This window comes from Oryza sativa, chromosome 3 (assembly GCF_034140825.1).
Source record: "Oryza sativa Japonica Group chromosome 3, ASM3414082v1".
In the NCBI taxonomy this organism is placed as follows: Eukaryota; Viridiplantae; Streptophyta; class Magnoliopsida; order Poales; family Poaceae; genus Oryza; species Oryza sativa.
The window spans coordinates 35878988-35899736 of NC_089037.1; the positions used below are offsets into that span (position 1 = coordinate 35878988).

General features: G+C 43.3%; 5 protein-coding genes across 5 annotated transcripts; 3 read left to right on the plus strand and 2 right to left on the minus strand.

Moving 5' to 3' along the window:
• Positions 1-364: 364 nt before the first annotated feature.
• LOC4334667 (pumilio homolog 24) lies at positions 365-5738 on the minus strand. Its single transcript, XM_015776491.2, has 17 exons — positions 5469-5738; positions 5312-5365; positions 4763-4824; positions 4589-4670; positions 4366-4489; positions 4190-4273; positions 3901-4015; positions 3589-3739; positions 3261-3473; positions 2987-3058; positions 2775-2825; positions 2626-2676; positions 2435-2542; positions 2192-2356; positions 1582-1656; positions 975-1213; positions 365-721 (listed from the first exon to the last, which is right to left on the minus strand). Exons 1-17 carry the CDS (start codon positions 5670-5672, stop codon positions 592-594), a joined length of 1980 nt encoding a protein of 659 aa, XP_015631977.1. The 5' UTR covers positions 5673-5738; the 3' UTR covers positions 365-591.
• A 1377-nt stretch (positions 5739-7115) lies between these two features.
• Positions 7116-8560, plus strand: LOC4334668 (GATA transcription factor 16). The gene is made up of 3 exons (XM_015776493.3): positions 7116-7542; positions 7641-7754; positions 7875-8560. Exons 1-3 carry the CDS (start codon positions 7519-7521, stop codon positions 8145-8147), a joined length of 411 nt encoding a protein of 136 aa, XP_015631979.1. The 5' UTR covers positions 7116-7518; the 3' UTR covers positions 8148-8560.
• Positions 8561-12289: 3729 nt separating this feature from the next.
• Positions 12290-16306, plus strand: LOC4334669 (uncharacterized). The gene is made up of 6 exons (XM_015772681.3): positions 12290-12925; positions 13796-14010; positions 14667-14892; positions 14972-15057; positions 15555-15646; positions 15757-16306. The coding sequence occupies exons 1-6, from the start codon at positions 12515-12517 to the stop codon at positions 16008-16010; spliced, it is 1284 nt and encodes a 427-aa protein (XP_015628167.1). The 5' UTR covers positions 12290-12514; the 3' UTR covers positions 16011-16306.
• A 694-nt stretch (positions 16307-17000) lies between these two features.
• On the plus strand, positions 17001-17486 carry LOC4334670 (uncharacterized). Its single transcript, XM_015776224.3, has one exon. It carries the CDS (start codon positions 17051-17053, stop codon positions 17273-17275), a length of 225 nt encoding a protein of 74 aa, XP_015631710.2. The 5' UTR covers positions 17001-17050; the 3' UTR covers positions 17276-17486.
• A 123-nt stretch (positions 17487-17609) lies between these two features.
• On the minus strand, positions 17610-20417 carry LOC4334671 (phosphoribosylformylglycinamidine cyclo-ligase, chloroplastic). The gene is made up of 8 exons (XM_015776223.3): positions 20018-20417; positions 19772-19866; positions 19586-19687; positions 19406-19465; positions 18818-18990; positions 18560-18671; positions 18323-18481; positions 17610-18040 (listed from the first exon to the last, which is right to left on the minus strand). The coding sequence occupies exons 1-8, from the start codon at positions 20340-20342 to the stop codon at positions 17870-17872; spliced, it is 1197 nt and encodes a 398-aa protein (XP_015631709.1). The 5' UTR covers positions 20343-20417; the 3' UTR covers positions 17610-17869.
• Between the last annotated feature and the right edge of the window lie 332 nt (positions 20418-20749).

A 20749-nucleotide genomic window follows, 5' to 3' on the forward strand; every position in this document is an offset into this window, starting at 1 on the left:
AATAGCTAACTATACTATTAATATACGATCCCACCTATCATATACACACTGCGTCTTGAAGTTCGTGCTGCAGCTAGCTACATATCTACAGTCCGCTGCTCTTATCTCTTATCTTTTTTATCTCATTAAAATATGTTTATAGCTGGCTAATAGTTTACTATTGTACCTGCTCTAAATACTGCTCTAAATACTGCCCAGGTTTTGAAGCATTTGTAAGTGTTTTGCAAAAATCGTTTTCTAGTATTAAAAATGACAACTCTATGATTAAGGCATCCGTTTTCTCCAAGATTTGTTCAGGTCAGTTGTCAATAAAATTATCAATCGCATTCCTATGCAGAACAAACACGGCCGGAGAATTCGTATCTTGCAGTCATACCAAAATAAATGCAATTTTACTGTAAAGGTACATAACATTACGGAGAGTTAATACTCACTCACTGGTGACAGCAGTAGCTACACTCTTTTAACAGGTGACAAAATTGCTCCGCAGAACATACTCATGTTACAAAAAAAACATCCAACACAGAAGCACGGATGTTCGTCTGTCGATTTCTCGTATTGCTGTAGATGCTTGGAAGTCAGGTGCAAAACTCATTTTTCGACTGCTTTATGGTCTGAGATTTTCAGAATGCCACGATCAACCAGCGGCTGCAGCTCAGCTTTTGCAAGATCCCTTACCTTGGAATCGGGCGATTCAAGGAATGCTGCGACCACCTTGGAACTGAATAAAAATATCAAGAAATCAAAACCAAAATGTTCATCAGGCAGAACAAGCAAGCTGAGAGAATATCAGAAATTTACAGTATGCATGATAAATTAGACAATGCCACCGGAATATGACCTAAAGGGACTGGTGTCAAATTCCAATCAACGATTGAATTTTATAAATATCCGATGAATAGAACATATCTATATGTGACTCCTGGAAAACATGAGAAGAGGCGAGAGGGTCATATCAATAAAAATCGAGGTACCTGTGCCCATCAGCCCATGTCTTGCATTTGCCTTCAAGAGCTTTTTTCCATAGGATGGCAGCAAATGCTGGAGATTCAAGTATAAGTCTTCTGATTAGACGGCTGGAATGATAGTTATCAAAGGCATGTTCAGTATCTTCTGCCTTTGGACGTGCTGCATCAGAAGCTATTGCATTGTGCAAGCTGTGGATCCTGTCAGTGATGCCCTCCAGAATATTATCTTCTCCACCAACCGCAACCTTCAGATTTGCAAATGTCAACATATCAGAGTGACACCAGTGGCACTTATGAAACATTATTTATACAATGACAACAATCAAGCACCGCAGATTGGCAAAGACACGTTGCTTCAATATTCCAGATTATGACTGTGTATCGTATTTCACTAACTCGTTTGTGCCTGATATACTACGAAAGGGTATTCTTGGTGCAACTTATTCAAATCATGATTTCCCTGATACATGATTCAGTAAACAAGTGACCGATATTCACGGAAAGAAGAGTACCAGCCAAAGATCATGCCATGCCAATGAGGTTATGACATGAAAAATTGTTAGCATATAATAAAAAGCAGGTTTCACCATCTGCAAGGACAAAAGTAGTTCACCTCATGCAATACATCTTTGCCAAAATTTGTTCGAAGTAACTCCCCGACATTCTCAATGAGAGTCTGGATGAGCACCTGAGAAAAGATCAGGAAGGTCTGCATTATATTAAATCCACATAAAGCATATTCAATACTTTGAGTCACAAGTAACTCTATGCTGCCACGATGGCATCTAGATATTATATCTAATAATCACAAAAAGAAAGGCCTATGAGCAAGGCTAGTAAATTCATCACGATTAACTTATGTTAGTTGTCACGTCAGCACTAATTGGGCAAAATAGTGGGCACACAAGAAAATACAGTAGACCCTTATTGTAAGTGTTGTTTTCCAGTTACATACTTGAAACCTTGCATAGGAAAATCCCTAATGGACCATTTTGCCATCATTTATATAATAATATTCGTGAGCACACAAAATGCTGTGCATGTTGGTATTATGGGGTTTAGGACATGGTGGGCATGTAGCTATACATACTGTGACTGGCTACTGCTATGCGACTAAACGAGCACCAAAGAAATCATATTGTACCCTACTGCAGTAATCAATGTGAAAAGGTGCATCCTTTTAACACTGTATTTGAATAAACATAGCACTGAATAAATGTCACCTCGGCAAGTTCACTTTTGATCAACAATTCATGTCGCCGTTGAAATGGGTCCTTTTTGCTGTCAGACGCACTCTGCATGCTTTCTGAACCATCTTGCTCCTTATTAGTTGCAACATCCACCTTATTCTCTGGGATATCTTCTGCAGCACTCTCGGAAGCTTCATCCTAACCAAAAGTGGAATATTTATAACACAGCACTTCACTATGTTCTCCTTAAAATACTAAACAGAATAGCTAGCTTGCCTTTGAAATAAGAGAAGGCACACGATAGTTCAGACAAGCCAGATCAGCTGGAGGCAGATAGCGTGAACAATTAGGGTGAAGTAGTTGCAGCAATGGACGTCTTCCATTCTGTACCAACAAGAAGCTTCATTACTATTAGTGCATTGTGGATTTATTTTGAAAAATATCAGAAGCTCAGTTTTCCTTTTCACCTTGTCAAAAATAAGTTGCTTCAAATGTTTGGCGAGCTCTTGAATTACGATCTATCAAATCAAACAAAAGTGTTATATAAATGCTCCATACGATATTTATCACAGCACAATACTCAGAACAGGTGCATAGAAGACTGGAGCTAGCTAACCTTGGTAACAAGCTTTGTGTCATCAACAACGGAAAGAATGGCAACAAGTAACTGAAAGGGAAAAGATGACATATCAGTAGAGTATAAATCATTTGAGCACAAAATAAACTGAAATCTTCGGTAGCAAAAAAGTTCTTTCACATATAACAATTTTATTCATAATGTTGTTTTCACCAAGCGGTAACTGCAAATGTAAACACTGGCATACTTACAATGCATCCATAATCACTAAGAGCAAGCTTCATAATGTGCCCCTTCAAACTTTTAATGATCTTCTTCCTATCCTGAAGTTCAACACAAAGTTAACGGAATCTTACATGGAAGCCGAATACATTTTAATTATGAGGATAATCTCCACACTAAGAAAAAAACAGAGGAAGGACTATGTAATGGGTAGTCATTTGGCATGCTACTTCAGTGTCCCATAAGAAAAGGTATGGAGTCAACATAAAATAATAGTCTCAGAGAAAAAAAAATATAACCTACCTTTGCACTTCCATGCTTGAGGCAACTAACTCCTATTTTTAATCCTTCTCTGGTGTTCATAATCCGAACAAGAAGTGGCTCTGTCAACCTTTTTTTCTTAGCTTTCAGTTTCTTTTGTAATTCAGGGGCAACCGATGGCTCATCTCCATCAATGGCAGATGATCCTTGTGTAAGAAGGGGGATAAATTGTCGAATCACATCAGTGGCCGAGGTCTGCAAAATCAAGCATTATAGGACAGTGTGATAAAGACAAACCAAAAGGAAAGGATATGCCAACAAAGGCATGTTTAGACTGTAGATAGGCTACACAATAAATGGATAGCATTACCTTGTCAGCGATTGTAAAATACTCCAATACAGCCGTGTGCACTATAGGATATTCAACGATACCTTTCTCCAAGATCGGATAAATCACGGTAGTCATATGCTGCAGTACAGATGATTTTTGTAATCCAAGGTTGGAAATTGTCTCTAACAAACTGAAAAAGGGAGTTTAAGTTAGCAAATTGCAGTAGCCTGTTACCGCAGACAGTTGTTTGATCTATAGTGAAAACGAATCTTTTTTTCAGAAAGCATATAGAACAATCAAAAGAGCAAGGAAATTTGAAAACAGAAACATGAGTTAGTTTAGTGCAATGACCTGTGGGTTTTCTGTCCAGTCAGGTCAGTGAACAGCTGGAGCTCAGTAGAATACAATTCCAATAGCAACCTTCTTTTCTGAGGCGGTGTTGCCAGTTGATATGCAAAGTCAACGACTGAAAGAAAAAGAATTGGCATAACATTAAATTATCATTTACTTTATCATGTACAGATAAAATACAAACAAATTCACATGAATTGCACACAACTATCAACTCTTAAGGTTCCTAACAAATGATAATAAAATAGCAAGTTTTATGCCATCTCTTACAATAACAAGTAATATATACCTGAAGCTCCTATAGTATGACGAAGAAGTTTAGCAACACGACCGTGAAGAGAAGAGATGAACCATTCAAACTGCTTTTTAGTGGCTGCAATCACAAATACAGGCATGTTAATGGAGCCAATGGCATATCCAACCATAAAGAAATATTATCATGTATGAACCCAACAGAGCTTTTACCTCGCTTAATGAGCTTCTTTACAAGGAAAACAGCATATTTCTTGAGAGAGAGAGTTAGCAAATCTGGCTGTAGGGCTTCAAAAATCGCATCCCTTTCTGATTGTGAGCACAACTTCACGCATGTCTGCCAAAAGAAACAATGCTCATCAACACCAGGAAAAAGAACATCAAAACCATGTAACATGTTGATATACAAATGAATATGATCGATTGATCATCTTACTTGTAAAACACGTGCAGTTACGTGGGAACCAGCAATTTCTGAATATTTCCCATCCATTTTACGGAGAGCCTCACTTACCAGCCTGGATATTTTGAGAAAAAAATCAATATAATAAATTGATTTGTCACTGTAAGATCTCAAAGATACGAGTCATGACAATGATGTAATGCATACTTAGATCTCTCCGTGCTGCTCACATTGTGGCATCGCATCTTTTCCCATAGTACAGTAAGCTCCTGACAATATTTAAATGCAATCAGTAAACTAGATTCGAATGAAACCAACATAAATTTGACACCCAATGCTTACTGTTAGTAGAGAGAAATATGACAATGTAGCTATTCTCGTGAAGCTAAGTATCCCCACCAGTGACAAGGGTACCAGAATCAAATTACAGTTTTGCATTCATGTCATATAGTTCCAAGAGTGAAGATCAAGATTGGATATAACACATGACCATGAAAATAGTAGGTTCCCCTTATTCAATGTTCAACTAATGCAGCGAAAATTAAACTCTTCTAATGAAATTCGTGAACATATAAGCTCTATATGTGAGAATATATTGGTGAGAATATATCTTAAAAAAAATAAAACCCTGAACACACCATTGTTCCAATTGCCTAGCATTATGAGAGTTGGTCCTGGAATCATACTCTGGCTCATAAGTCAATAGGCATGAATTTCCCGGCATGTTGAAATAGATCGTACAGGGACCAAATTTACCTTCTCGAGGCTGTAATTCCGTTTCCTCTTCTTCTTCCTTGACTCTGCCATTTCCTGACCAATCCACACCACACCAAGTTCAGCGCTAATGCCTCGAACCCATGCTCCAGCTCCAGAGATGATTAAAATTTACCGAGCGGACGAGCAACAACGATACCTTAGCAGCCAGGCGCTTCTCCTTGGCAGTAACCGGCTCCTTCTTCACCTTGACCTCGCCGCCGCCGCCGCCTTGCGCCATGTTGGCATCTGAGGGCCTCTTCCGCTTCTTCCCGTCGTCTCCCCCCTTCGCCAGCGTCTTGGGCTTCCCCGCCGCATCACGCTTCCGCTTCTTCGGGCTCTGGAGGTCGCCGCCGCCGGCCATGGCGATCTCGGAGACGGCGACGCGGTCTCGATCGGAGTAGGAAGACGAGGGTTTTTGCTCGGAGCCGGAGGAATTCGGTGGCACGAGCGGCTAGGGTTTATACCCCCGAGATGTTCTTGCTGCCCATGGGCTGGGCCTAGTACCATGTGCTCCTAGTTAGGCCCATCAAAGAGAGAGACTTTCTAGAAGGTCTCACTGGGCCGAGCCCGAGCAGAGATTGGCCGGGCCGTTCTGACCGGTCAAAGAGGGTGAGGGCAAAGCGGTCATTTCACCTCCCGCGGCAATGCAGACGACGCGCGCAGAGGCGGGGGGAATTCCCGCGGATGCGTCCGGGTCGGGCTCGTAAATTTTCGCAAAGCAGCAAACAGCGGCGCGGGGGTGGGGGGACCACGTGGGCGCGCGTGGCGGCGCGAGGCGCCGGGGCGGTTGGGTGTCCGGTGCGCGGAGCCGCGCAGCGGATGGAGGCTTTGCTGCTGCTGCTGCCGCCTTTTTGGGTTCTAGTGTCGGCCTGATGCGGTGCGGCCGCGCGCGTGTGTGGGCGTGCCAGCGGCAACGGTCGACGCCTCTACGCCGCACACGCGCGCGCCACGCCTGGAGGGGAGTGAAGTGGAGTGTTGGAGTGGACTCGCCGAGACGAGATGAGAACTGCCGCCGCCGCGGCCTGGTTAGGCCTGGTATAGCCTCGTACGAGCTATAGATGGCTTGTCTTGCTTGCTTGCGACACAAGAAGAAGAAGAAGGATCTGTTTTCAAACTTTTAACCTCTCACATCAAATTTTTCTATACTATGTTTTAATTTTTCTCACATCGTTTCAATCTCTTTAAACTTCTAATTTTAGCGTGGAACTAAACATAGCCGAAGAAGAAGAAGAAAAAGAATCGTCAGAGTAACTCTCATACTACTACTCCAGTAGATGGCATTTGTTTTTTACTGTGACCATTGTCCATAAAAAAGTTCATGATGAATTTGATTGATTTATGTTGATTTTAGAAAAAAGTTATATGCATATTTCTATTGTTTGTACTATATTAAGTATATTTTAAATAGACGCTTGTAAATCATATCTGTATATGTATAAATTTATAAGTAGCTTATTTCTGTTCATATCATGTCGCTAGCCGTTAAATAATCTATATCAATATTAACAACTTCACTATCGTTTATAGGCCCAACAAATATCTTCAAATAAAACACTACAACAGCATAGTAAAACACGAGCCTATCAAATAAACCATGTGCTAGCACAAGTGAAAATTATTAGACACACTAACACACGTGGCCTTCAGGTGATGGACGATGATCCTGGTTGTTCTAAAACCTTCCATAGATCATCATCACTCAACCAAACCAAACAAACCCCTCAGACAGAACAGAAACAACCCTAGAGTAGAGTGTGTGTGTAGTGCATACATAAACGCGCCCAATTTCACCAGCTTTCCCTCCATGGTTTTCTGTTTCCCTCCACTCGCTCCCCTCTTCCCTCCTCCATTTTGAGATCTAAATCCAAATCCCTCCCCCTTTTTCTTCTCACCCTCACCACCTCATCCTCCACCACCACCATTCCCTCTTCTTCTCCTCCTCCTTGCTTCTCCCGCCCCTTAACCCCTACTGCTCCCTCCCAGTAGCCGGTGCTAACCCTAGCTTGCTAGCTAGATTGCTCTCTCTGGTAGTAGTAGATCCGTGGAGTGGAGATCTGCCCGCGGATCGAGCGGCGGCGGCAGAGCACCAGCCGTGTCTGCGGCGCGGTGTGCGCGGGTGTTGCGGAGCGGCGGCTGAGCGGAGGTGTGGGAGGAGGGGGAGTGCTGCGGCTTCCGGGGTGTTAGATCCGCCGATCCTGGCGCCGGAGATGGATTCCTCGTCGGTCGAGAAGGTGAAGCTTCCGATCCGTGGGTTCTTGGGGGGCTCGATCTGTGGCTGGAATGGCGCCTTGGCTGGGTGGTTTTTTGACGCTCGATCTGTGGGTTGCAGGGGAGTGGGTCGATAGATCCGGACGAGCGCACGGCCTCCGGCGAGCCCAAGGCGTGCACCGACTGCCACACCACCAAGACTCCGCTCTGGCGCGGCGGCCCCTCCGGCCCCAAGGTGAGATGAGATCCGATCTGCTCCTCCTGCTCTTCCCTTTCTCGATCTGTGCATTTTTTTCGCCTGGGTTTTCGGTGGTTGATCCGCCCGATCTGTGTTTTTTTTTTTGCTTTGATCCAGTCGCTGTGCAACGCGTGCGGGATCCGGTACCGGAAGAAGAGACGGGAGGCGCTGGGGCTCGACGCCGGCGAGGGCGGCGCGGAGCGGCAGGAGAAGAAGAAGAGCAAGAGGGAGAGAGGGGAGGAGGTGACCATGGAGCTCCGCATGGTGGGGTTCGGGAAGGAGGTGGTCCTGAAGCAGCGGCGGCGGATGCGGCGGAGGAGACGCCTCGGCGAGGAGGAGAAGGCGGCCATCCTCCTCATGGCCCTCTCCTCCGGAGTCATCTACGCCTGAACCACCACCCTACCTACCTACCCACCTAGCAACAGCAAGAGAGAGAGAAGCAGAGGAAAGGAGGCAGCCATGGGAAAGAGTGATTTGCTTGCTTAACATGCATGATCTCAACCGGGAGAGACTAGACAGATCTCTACCCTTTTTTTTCTTCTCCCCTGCTTAGTTTTTCCAGCTAATTAGTTCGATCAAAGTGGAAGCCAAGTTAATAATGATGATGATGATGTAGTAGCTGCTGTTCTTCCTGTTACTGTTACTTGTTCTTGCCTAGCTGTAATGTTACTAGTAGTGTTTTTAGTAGAGCGTGTAACGTTGCAATGTAAGAAAGAGCTTATGATCCATCTTCTTTCTCTTGTTCTTTGCAAGAGATTAGCTCCTGGATCTGCACCAAGTAATGCAGTTTTTCAGCTGAAGAATCTTTGCCTCCCAGGTGTCTCTTATTGCATGATCTGCACACAGTGTTGACTGATTTACTTACCGCTGATGATGACAGCATGGTTGATTATTCAGCTCAACTTGTGGTTTGTTCTCCCGTGGCTGTTGTGCTGCTCGGATCTATGATGTGCTGGTGTTGTATCTGTTGATTGATCTGTTGTTAATGATGTGATCATGGATGGTTTGTTTCCGTTTATTGCTTTGTATACTAGTAGATCTGTTGGGTTTTGCTATGTTTAGCTCTTGGTTTTGAGCAATGATATGGCAACTAGTAGATCATTCTATTTTCAGGTGTTGTGAGCCCAAATAGTCAGGTCAACATCCGTGCAATTTCCTGGAAGGGGAAAAGTCAAGCACCCAGGTGTTCCTGTGTTTCTCCATCAGGCGTGATCAGGGTCTTCGCTGTTGTGCTGTTACTACTATCCTCTACTCCGTACTAGCAGCAGTAGTAGCTTTTACTAGGAATGGATGGGATGGTGTTGTGATGTTCTAGGCTTTGACAAGAGGTGTTTGGTGTGTTTTCTCCTTTGAGAGGAGAGGGTTGCCACAATAATGGATGGATCATTCTTTGATTGCTGCTTAGTACTTTCCTTGTCTTGTTGAAGAAATGATATGGATTGGTGTCACTAATACTAATAACAGTGGTGCTGATTATGTTTTTGTGAGCATCTTTGTGATCCTGGTGGTTGGTTTGTTCCATTTTGTTGTCATGCAAGACAGCAAGAGCTCATGATTTTTGCTGATGTTGTGGATACCTCATTATTTGTGGAAGAATAAGAAGAAAAACAACTCACACACACCCCTTTGCTGTGTCCGAGATGGTGACAAGTGAGGGAGTGAGTGGCATTGTTGTTAGTGCTACATTCCAAGTGATGATGATGCATCCATCGAAGAATCTCCTGGTAGGAGTAGGAGTACCAAATATGGAAACAAACTGTGAAGCAGGGGGGAGGCGGAGACCGTTGCTTTCTCCGGGTGAGATTTTGCATGGATTTGGAAAGGAACGAGGTGAAAGGATGGGCAAGTGAGAGGCAAGGCGATGCATGCGAGAGGTGGCCGGCCACATGAACGTGTCGCCGTCCATCCGTGTGAGTGACTGTGTCTGTGTGTGCCATTGGCATGGGTCGCCCGTATTCGCGGCTTTTTTTACCGCTGGCGATGGGGCGATGGACAGCCACTTTGACGGCGGCACTCCCCGTGCGGTGGGTGAAATCTGTTTTTACTGCTCACGGTCTCCGATGGTCGTGTGGTCGTGCACTGGTGCTTGGGAACTTGCTGGCTGTGATCATCTCTTTTCTTTTTCCCGAAAGCTCCCCCTGCTTCTGGTAAATCATGGCAGTATATGAAGACTTGAATTAGAACAAGTGCAATAGCAGGCTATAAGTCAACTATTAAACATATGTAGAGGAGAGAAAAAAAAGAGAGAAGGAAAACATACTACTATGGACTCCAACACAAGGTGTGTATGAAAAGTGAGATCATATGTTAATGGTTTAGTATATGTTTATAGATAAATATTGTTTGAATAAACTATTAGATTGGCTATAGATGAATTAGAGCTAATAGTTAGCTATTCTATTAAACTTGCTCTTATGTTGACAACACACTGGTATTGTAATGTAAAAAAAAACATAATGGTATTGTAATACTCCCTCTTTCCCTAAATGTTTGACGCCGTTGACTTTTTAAAATATGTTTGACCGTTCGTCTTATTCAAAAACTTTTGTGAAATGTGTAAAACTATATGTATACATAAAAGTATATTTAACAATAAATCAAATGATAGGAAAAGAATTAATAATTACTTAATTTTTTAATAAGACGAACGGTCAAACATGTTTTAAAAAGTTAACTGCGTCAAACATTATGTGATGGAGGGAGTACTATTTATGTTGACAACATACTTTTACCTTTGGGTAAATGTCTAACATTGTGGTATCGGGTGATCCTCATCGATTTTTTTGGGTAGTATCAAAATATAGCTAAATTATGTAACTATTGTTAAGGATTTGCTACTGATTACAAGTATGCGTTAGCCGTTTCTTGGAGACACGGAATTTTTGGAACATAGGAAATCATGAATATGGAAAAATTGTAAAATTTCAGTGCCTTAGCATCTTGAATCCCGTGAATGAAAAAAAGCATAAAAAATACAGGAATAACTGTTTAATTGGAGCACGGAAAAACAAAAGATATCTTTTAACATGTTGAATCTCATGTTAAAAATCCTTCAAAATTTTAACAAGTGAATGCGATTCTTATGTATTACAATAAGGAGAGTTGTTTCTTCGTTCCACTTAACTATATAGAATTCTTTTTCGTAGGAATCTGATTATTCAAAATCTAAACCATATTTAAGTAGTATGTATGGGACCATCGATTTCAATTGATGTTTCCACCTTATAAGTTAGGATTAAATTTTTTTCTACGACTAACTTTTTATGATATGTTAGTTCGCAAAATATTTTTCTACTCCCAGTGAAATCCATACTTTCGTACTACTTAAGTGGTGATTATTACTATTCTACGAGAGATGTGAATGTGACTAACATATTACACTTTATAGTGCTTCCCCACATGACCACTCTGCTCATGTTTCATCACTGTTGCTCCTATCCTAATGACATGCCTTAGTTCTTAACGTCTGGCATTGGCTATGCTACACAAGATGCTTATTGTACCTCCAACATCTATCTATGCTATCTTTGTTCTTTATTACCGTTGGTTGCCGCCTTGTATGACTTTACTATTCTGATTTTTGTTGCTGGGATTTTTCAAAAAAGATATGTGTCATTCTAATGTCTTTATCATGTCCTACATATTATCTAGCCAATGGCTTCGATGATGTCACAGCTCTTACCACAGACTTTTTCTTATCCCTACTCCCTAGTATTGTTGTGTTATTCCTCTTCTATTATTTGACAAAAACTTGCTTTGGTTGCGATTACCATTGTCGAAGAAGATGGGTTTGTGAACAAGACGCAAAAAAAATACAAGTGCTGATGTCTAGATAGCAGTGGCACATGTACGTATGTTTGATGTCACATAAATACGGTAAAATCTATGACAATTGAGCACGTTACACCATCCACGCGGCAAGACAATCAAGCCAAATGTTCAATTGATGGCTACGTCGCTTTTGTCAACTCCTTATTTTCCGGGCTATACCGCTTTGAAATAACTTAGCCACCACTTTTAAATATCTCTCTTCTTATTTATATGGGTCCCACAAATCGGTAACAGTCGTCTTCCTCATCGCACCCATCTTCAATCTCGATACCGTCTTGTTAGGTAGCCATTACTCGATATTCAGGTCTGCTAACGAAATCAAAAGAGAGGAAGCTATGACTCCATAAGGTACCATGATATTATCCTTGCTGCCACATCCTCGTTTCGTCTCATAGGAATTTCTATGCTAACTCCTAATATGATTCTCTCATTTCTATCACCGTAATCAGAAGAGCGTTTATAACACCATTCTTTATTCATCCATGGTAGAGCTCTGTATTGCCGTTGCTTTTATTTAAAAGATATTTTTCCCTATGTTTTGTGACATGCTACGAAAAATCCCAAGAACCAAACCACTAGGAAGAACGCATTAGAAATTCCTTTGATTTCGACACTATCACACGGTATAGAGAAAAAAAAAACGGGAGAAACAATGCTCCCGGAAAATGGAAGTAGGGCCAGCGACGGGGAGGCGAAGAAGCAAACACAAGACAGGCAGACAGCACAGTGGAGAGGAGTGTGGCTGCGTGCGTCCGCTCCGCTCTTGCGTTGCGCCTCCTTCCTCCTCCCCTCCGCTCCTCGCTTCAGATCCAAACCCTCCTCTAAAAAAAGGGGAAAAAGCCACCAAAACCCTAACCCTAAGCATCCCAATCCCCAAATCCCCCCGAAAACCCTAACCGGATCCCCCTTCCCCTCCCGCCGCCGCCATGGCGGGGTCCTCCGGCGGCGCCACCTCCTCCTCCTCCCGCAACAGCGTCGAACGATTCTACCTGCCTCCCCATTCCCGCCGCCAGCAGCAGCAGCGGCTGCGGAGCCCCACGTCCCCTTCACTGTCCCCGTCGCCGTCCCCGCGGTCGGGGAGGCACAAGGCGGCCGCCGCGGCGCCACCGGCGGTGGTGGCTGCGGCGGCGGTGGGCGCGGGTGTGCTGACGGACGGGGATAGCAGGGTGGATTCGGACGACTCCTCGTCGACGTCGTCCAAGCCTTCCGTGGCATCCACAGCGACTGCCACGACCACCGCGGCTGACGTGAATGTGACGGCGGTGGAGGAGAGTGGGAATTTGGAGAGGTTTCTCACCTCCACCACTCCCTCCGTGCCCTTCCAATACCTGCCCAAGGTATTTTAGGAGTGCAGCATGCGAATTTCGGAAACTTAGACATGTTATGTTGGGTGATATGAGGAAGAACGAGCGAATTTTGATATCTATACTTCTGTTTCCATTTTTAATTAATATGTTTTTAAGTGTAGCTAGTGCGTCGTGACTACAAAGGGAAAATGCTACTCATTGGTGTAGGATCGATGAAATAGTTCGATACTGTAGTTCAGGGGAAAATCAACTATTCTTGTTGAGCATTCTAGTGGTGATCAACAGAAGGGCTCATGTTTCTGAATTTGCGCTTGACTGCTGATTTTAAGATCTGATTGATAGTCACCAGCCATTTAAGACGCTTGATGATAGTAATCGTGGATGTGTAGTAGCAAGTTTTCTTTAAATTAGGAAGAGGATCCTTGTTTTGTTTGGTGCAAACTATTTTCAAGTGTTGTTGCCTTGAGAAGTGAAGGATTTTTATATTATGATTTTTTTTTCTGAACACATGGAGGTGTCACCTAAAACTCAATAAAACTGTGGTTGCCCACTGCTTGTTGCTATATCTATGCTCTAAGCACTATCGGGGGGCTTTGCATATTTTTTGCAGGATAATCCTAGATGGAAAATTGTGTCTTTCTTGAGCTCCTAACTTCCTAATTACTGCAGTAGCTATAATTTTCATCTATAAACAATTCATACCCTGTGGTTTTGTGTTCATGCCAATCAGATTTAGGATGTAACAACATTAGAATCAGTTTTGTGAGAGATTATTGAGTCGTGCAGTGATGTTTGTACAATGTTCTGATGAGATAAACAGCTTTTTATTGAAGTAACGAGCTATCTTGCCGTGGTTCTAGTTACGCTGTTTTTGGTTGTAATACCTTTGTTCTTCTGCAGACAAGCTTGAAAATGTGGAGGACTGGTGATTGTACAAATACATCACCATATTTCTGCCTTGAAGATCTTTGGGAATCTTTCAGGGAGTGGAGTGCTTATGGAGCTGGCGTTCCCCTGTTGCTAAATGGCAGTGACTCTGTAACACAGTATTACGTGCCATATCTGTCTGCTATCCAGTTGTATGCAGATCCATCAAGATCTGTTTCAAGAACCAGGTAGCAATCTTTATCTCCAATGCCAAGTTTTGATTTTTAGAATTTCTCCTTTTTGGAAGAAAAACCTTCACTAGGTCAACCATTGTGAAAGAAAAACCATCAATATGGCAACATGTCTAGCTGGTCACTTTGTTTGTATCTTTGGTTTCACTTCAGTTTATTTAGGCTTTTTAGTGTTCATATGTTTGCAGGACTTATCAAATTCTACTGGGCTAATAAGAAATTACTCCAGTATATCAGTTTGTTACAGCCGTGCCAAATTATATGTAAATAAATAATTTATGCATTGGATGTTATTAGACAAGCACAGGGTAGACACAGAATTCCTCAACTTTATTTCTTCGGTTGGTTTTCCTGGGTTCTAATAGATGGAATTATCTCATGCCTTCCTGAAGTTTCAGGAACTTGCTTTTGCAATAAGTCTTGGTGGACAAACATATGTATAAATGAAGAAAAATAAATAAATCTGTGTTAAACTGAAAGAGTGGCGAGCTGTGAATTTATGGCTTTATCATTAGATGACCTCTACTTAGGCATAGTGACCACCATGAAGATAGTTAGGAACAGCTTACCTGTTCAGTAGTGTTGCTTTCATTATCTTGGTGATTCCTTGATAGCATATAACTTTCTCTACTTATTTTTCTCGCTTACTTAAGGCGCCTTGGGGATGAAAGTGATGGGGAATACCTGGATGCTAGCAGCGAGAGTAGCAGTGAAACTGATGTTGACCGATTAAGAGTCTCATCCGTGGAAGCTACACATGGGATGGCAAATGGTAGTTTGCGAACTGATGATGCTGATGGTTATGCATCTGCAAGTTCTCCAATCTTTCAGTATATGGAGAGGGATCCCCCGTTTTGTAGAGAACCTCTGACAGACAAGGTGAGTTTTTGTTTACACCCATGCTTATTACAAACATTTATGCACATAGCCACATAATCATACTCTGCATGAACTTCAGGTATCAATTCTTGCTAGTAGATTTCCAGCTCTGAAGGCATTCAAAAGCTGTGATCTGCTGCCATCCAGTTGGATGTCTGTTGCATGGTATGGTTATTTTATTTCTTCAAGTTCTACTTCCATGTTCCAATTGTGAGATGTCCTCATTCAGTTGATAAGATGTGTCCCTTGTTGTCAAACTGTTGGGATTCAAGAAGTATTTTGAAGTCAATGTTTTCATGTTGTTTCCGCTTAAAAAATGGTCATATTACTATATTAGACTATCCGCCATGAGCTCACCTCATGTCTTATTGTCTGATAGCTTCTAGTTTTAGTGCCACAATATTGCACTTCCTTTTCTGTGGACATCGTTTTTGTTTTATAAGTACTAGAATGATGTTGTTGCAACGGTGAGAATAATGACATTTGCCAACTGTGCTGGCCCGCGCAGAGGATGCCTACCAGTTGCAATGCCTAACAACAGGCATGCCTACTGTGCTGAAATTCAGCACGACATACAATCTGTGTAGAAGAGCATCACTGCTAATATGGTGTTGCTATGATTCTATACATTACTGGTTTCATCCTCGTGCTTCCCATTGCAGGTACCCCATATATAGAATTCCAACAGGGCCGACGTTGGAAGACCTTGATGCCTGTTTCTTGACATTCCATTGCCTAGCAACACCTTCTAAGGGTAAATACCTTCTAATGCCTAATGAATTATGAAGGTGTAAATAGTTTGTACCTAGATGCAACTTATATGTTACATACTGCATAGATTGCTTAACATTCCCATTCTTGCAGATAGCGATAGCACTACACCAGCATGCCCTGGTTTTGGTGGCATCAGCCCTTGCGCAAATGCAACTGGCAAGCTATCTTTGCCTGCCTTTGGACTGGCATCTTACAAACTTCGCAGCTCCATTTGGGCATCCGATGGGACCCAAGGACAGCGTGTCACCTCGCTGATGGAGGAGGCTGGCAACTGGCTCAGCTGCGTACAAGTAGAGCATCCAGATTTCCGTTTTTTCGTCTCCCGTTCCGGTACGTGGAGATGACTGTAAATGTTTGTTAGTGAAACATTGCCGTCTGAATTTTCAGCTGCCTTGAGCACATCTGCCTATGGCACATAGAGTATGATGATATGATGATGAATGCCCTCTTGTACGGGGGTTGTATCAGCCTACATGCTAACTTTTTTCCTGTCTCCAATAAGTTGTCTGGTGTAGCGGTGTAGGTAACCCTTTGTGGGAGAGTAAAGATGGAAAGGAAAATTGGAGACTTGTAGAACTTAAGAGGGGGAAAAAAAGAGAAAGAGCAAAAAAAAAAAGATTTTTTTGTTAGAATTAGACAACATCATGTGTTTGCATGTAAATTGTTTTTTTTATCTCGGTTACTTTTGATCAACATAGTGAGATGATAGATCAGTTTGCACCTGTGCCTTGTACATTCCAAGAAAAAAAAAAGAGGTTCTCACTTTCTGAGTGTTACATATGCTGCGGAAACAAACTGATATCTGGTTGTAATTGGATGGAGGGCGACTTGTTCCATCCAGCCAAGAGCCGAGCACACGGAAATGCCCACCAAATCACAGCTACGGCCGGGACGGCGCGCTTGCTGACTGCTCCTCCACTACTGGCAATCACACACCAAAAGAAAAAAAAATATATTTGAGCTGCAAGTCTGCAACTTTGCCATATTTCAAGCAGATTACCAGAAGCACCATGTGAATTTAACTGTCAAAACTCCTAACTGCAACATGTTGCACGTATGAAAACCAACGTGACGGCGTGCCATCTACTACCTGAGAAGAAACACATAGAAATCTCCATGCAATGCAAATCCTAATCAATTTGTCAACCATTGTTTTTTTGAGGGTTGCAAAGGCTAATAATTCCACGAGCTGTGCCAAGCACTAGTCGACGACGACAATTTCAGGGCTAATCTGGGAGACGGGGAGAGTATTGCGTTGAGGCCGTCATGGCCGGCCTCAAACTCTCCCTGATTTTCTCCCCTATATATGCGAGCTGCCAAAAGCTCCTCTCCTCGCTCGTCGTCGTTGCCGGCAAACGCGCACTCAAAGAGAGAGACGGAACGCATGAGGGATCTCGAGGAGTTCCGGGGCGGGTCGGCGCCGCCGCGCGACGGCGACGAGAGGACGGTGGCCTCGTCGTCGTCGACGCCGTGGTGGTCCGGCGACCCGGAGGCGAAGCGCCGGCGGAGGGTGGCGGCGTACAAGGCCTACGCCGTCGAGGCCAGGGTCAAGGCGTCGCTCCGCCGGGGGTTCCGGTGGATCAAGGACCGCTTCGTCCGCCGCTGGTGACTCGCCGGACGGCGGCCGGACACCTTACGGCGGCGACGGCGATATCAACCGGTGATCCTATCCTATCCTATGCCATTTTGACGCTTGTAAAGCCAAGGTTTTCGATCCAGATTCTTTTTTTTTTTTGCTTTACGTTTTTTTGAGTGTTTTCTTGTGGTAATGGATGCAAGAACTTCGAATAATAACATGTATGCTTGAGTATTGTTGCTGAGATCATGTAGCAGGTAATTACGTAAAAAGTTTTTTTTTTTGCATTAATGCGATTTTTCTGGATGCTTATAACGAGTATAGAAATGCAACGCCTCGATGGTGAGACACATCAGGATATCTAGAGTTGGTATGCAAGAACATTTTAATAAGATGACACCTCTCGTAGATGCAAGTCCAAATAATAGGTTCTGCCGTTTGGGGGCAAGTTCTCATGTGGAACTAAAAGGAGTACGCCCCATGTTTTCTTATCTTACAGGACTAAACTCACTGTTGCTCCAGGACTTGGCCCCCTTTATGTTATGCGATTACAAAAATTAGGCTGGTTTGCCTGTCGGATGAACAAACCTCAAACTACTCAAAGCATTATAAAGATCATTAATTAGATCAGACGTAGTGGACTCCTTCACCACTGATCACCTCTCCAATGCGATATGCGTGGTTCGGTCCATGGGTACCTTCGAGAATTCCATCAGCTGCTTCTTTGCTTACCACAAGGACCATTCCAATTCCCATGTTGAACGTGCGCCTCATCTCTGCATCTTCAATTTTTCCAACCTACAAACACCCGGAGAAAATGATAAGGACCAAATAGGCAGCGCAGCACAGTGCATGAAAACTGGGGACCAAAAGAAAAACCCAGTCTCTAATTAGGGCTTCCTATCATAATCTTTAAAGTTTCTACCGAGTTCAAATATGGCTGATTATATATATAACTTCCACCAGAGGAATTCAGAACAGATACACAATACTATAATGATTTTCAGTACAACACAGTCGAATAACTTCACTGGGGTTACAAGAATACACATGACATGCTCGTGGACTGTTAACCCTTACCTCTTGAATCCACCTGAATACAGGTGGCACTTCCCATGCTGCAGTAAAAATCTTTGCCCCAAGTCCAGAAGGAAATACTCTTGGGATATTATCGGTGAAGCCACCACCAGTAATATGGGCTATTCCTTTTACACCACCCTTGTTAATAATCTCGAGCACCTTTTCATTTTCAACAATTTAATTAGAAACTTGCATATACATATATGCTAAATATGAAACATATATCAGCAAAGCTACCTGCTTAACATAGATAACAGTTGGTGCCATGAGAGCTTCACCAACAGTAGTTATCATGCCATCATTTCTGGGGAGCTGGTCATTCAACGAAAGTCCACTTTTCTCCAGTACTCTAAAAAAATATGAAATTTTGTAGGTACCATTAATGACACATAATTCAACAGGAGGACGGGTTGTCAAGTATCAACATCAAAAGAAAAGAGCATGCGTCAACCATCTATTTGGATCAAAACAACTCGAATTGGATAGATGCAATACCTTCTAGCAAGGGAGAACCCGTTAGAATGAACCCCACTAGAAGGAAGACCAATGATGATATCTCCCTCCATGATATTTTTACCATCGATGACCTTATCCTTCTTAACAGCACCCACAGCAAAGCCACTTAGATCATATTCACCTTCTTTATAGAAATCAGGCATTTCTGCTGTCTGCATGACAAATGGATCAATGATAAATGCAATTGTTTTTTATTAGTATGTTGCTGCACATAACAGAGTCAAAACATTATGTTAACTTTGTACTTATGCTCATATATCATAGTTAAGTATTCTCAAAGCATTTACAAACCAAAGTATGATGAAAAACAAGATCCACCATGTGAACTAAGCTGAATACCATATCAACATTTACAAAGATTCACTTGTTGAAGCTAGTGCTTGCTAGTTAGAAAATGGTCTAATGATCAGTCTGTAAGCATAATTGAAAATTTATTCGTATGAAGTAAAGTAGTCACAAACCATTGCAAGACAGATGAACAATTATGATACATATATTCTGTATTCATTGGTACAAAGATTGAAGTATTCCACTGCTAAAACATGGGTTCTAGTTAGGGAACTTCACCTCTCCTCCTAGCAGAGCACAATCTGATTGCCGGCATCCATCGACAATCCCCTTGATAACCTATGTAGTTGAGAAAATAAAAGTTTTGAACAGAATAATTATGACTTTATAAGCAGATGTAGATAAGAGAGGATTAGCCGGCATAACTGTTTTCAGCAAACAAAATAGCGTCAACAATACCTTCTCTGCTAGATCAACGTCGAGCTTGCTCGTAGCATAGTAGTCTAGGAAGAACAGTGGTTTTGCACCCGAAGTCACAATGTCATTAACACTCATAGCCACCTAACATGAGAATTAAAAATCATTTGAGTCAATCAAACTCAAAGGGATGAAATAAAATACTCATCTAGCAAAGTGAACACATACCAGATCAATCCCAATTGTGTCATGGATACCAGTTTCAAACGCAAGCTTGAGCTTCGTCCCGACTCCATCGGTTCCAGCAACAAGAAATTGGTCACCTGGGGTAAGAACTACCAATACATATCACAGAACCCTCCCAAACACACACCCATTAATGACGAGCAAACTAAACCCCAATCTACTTCCCCGCAAAAAAAAAAAAAACCAATCTACTTAATACAAACAAGGAGATGGGTAGTAGTATAGTACCGAAGGGGAAGAGGCCACCGAAGCCGCCTATCGCTGGAGCCAACCTGCCGATGCGGCGGACGAGCTCCGTCCCGGCGTCGATATCCACGCCGGCGCCCTTGTACGTCATCCCCTCCTCATCGCCCTCGACCCCGCTCCCGCCCGCGCCCGCGGAGCTGCAGGCCACGGCAACGCGGCGCATACCGGATGCCCCTGCCGCCAGGCGGAGGCTCCGCGGCTGGTGGTAGAAGGTGGCTCGGGTGCGGGACGACGGGACGGCGGCGGGGGCCGGGGAAGCAGGCGCGGCGCGGAGGAGGTGGAGGAGGCGGTCGGCGGCGGCGGCCATGGGTGGGAGGAGAGAGGGAGAGATGGGACGCGAGCGGCGGCCGCAGGTGGGGAGGTTTTTGTTAGGGCTTTTGATGACCAAAACGCAGCGAGATTACCGGCGAAACGACAGCGGCGCAGATGCCTCGGGGTGGTTAGTGGGCGGTGGGGCCCACACGGCAGTGAGACGGGAGACCAAATCCATATCATTCGATTTCCATCTAATCTAAGTATTAGTGCTCGTTTGATCTGATGATCCGATAAGACCGGCCCAGTAAGAGAGCAAGCCCGTGGATTAGTTATTCCACGGAATAAGCTTATCTGAGTTCCCTTAACTTGTCAATGAATCCGATTTTCATCCTTCAACCGAAAAACCAGATACAATGGGTCCCTCAACTATTAAAACCGGTGCAGATGAGGTCCCTCGGC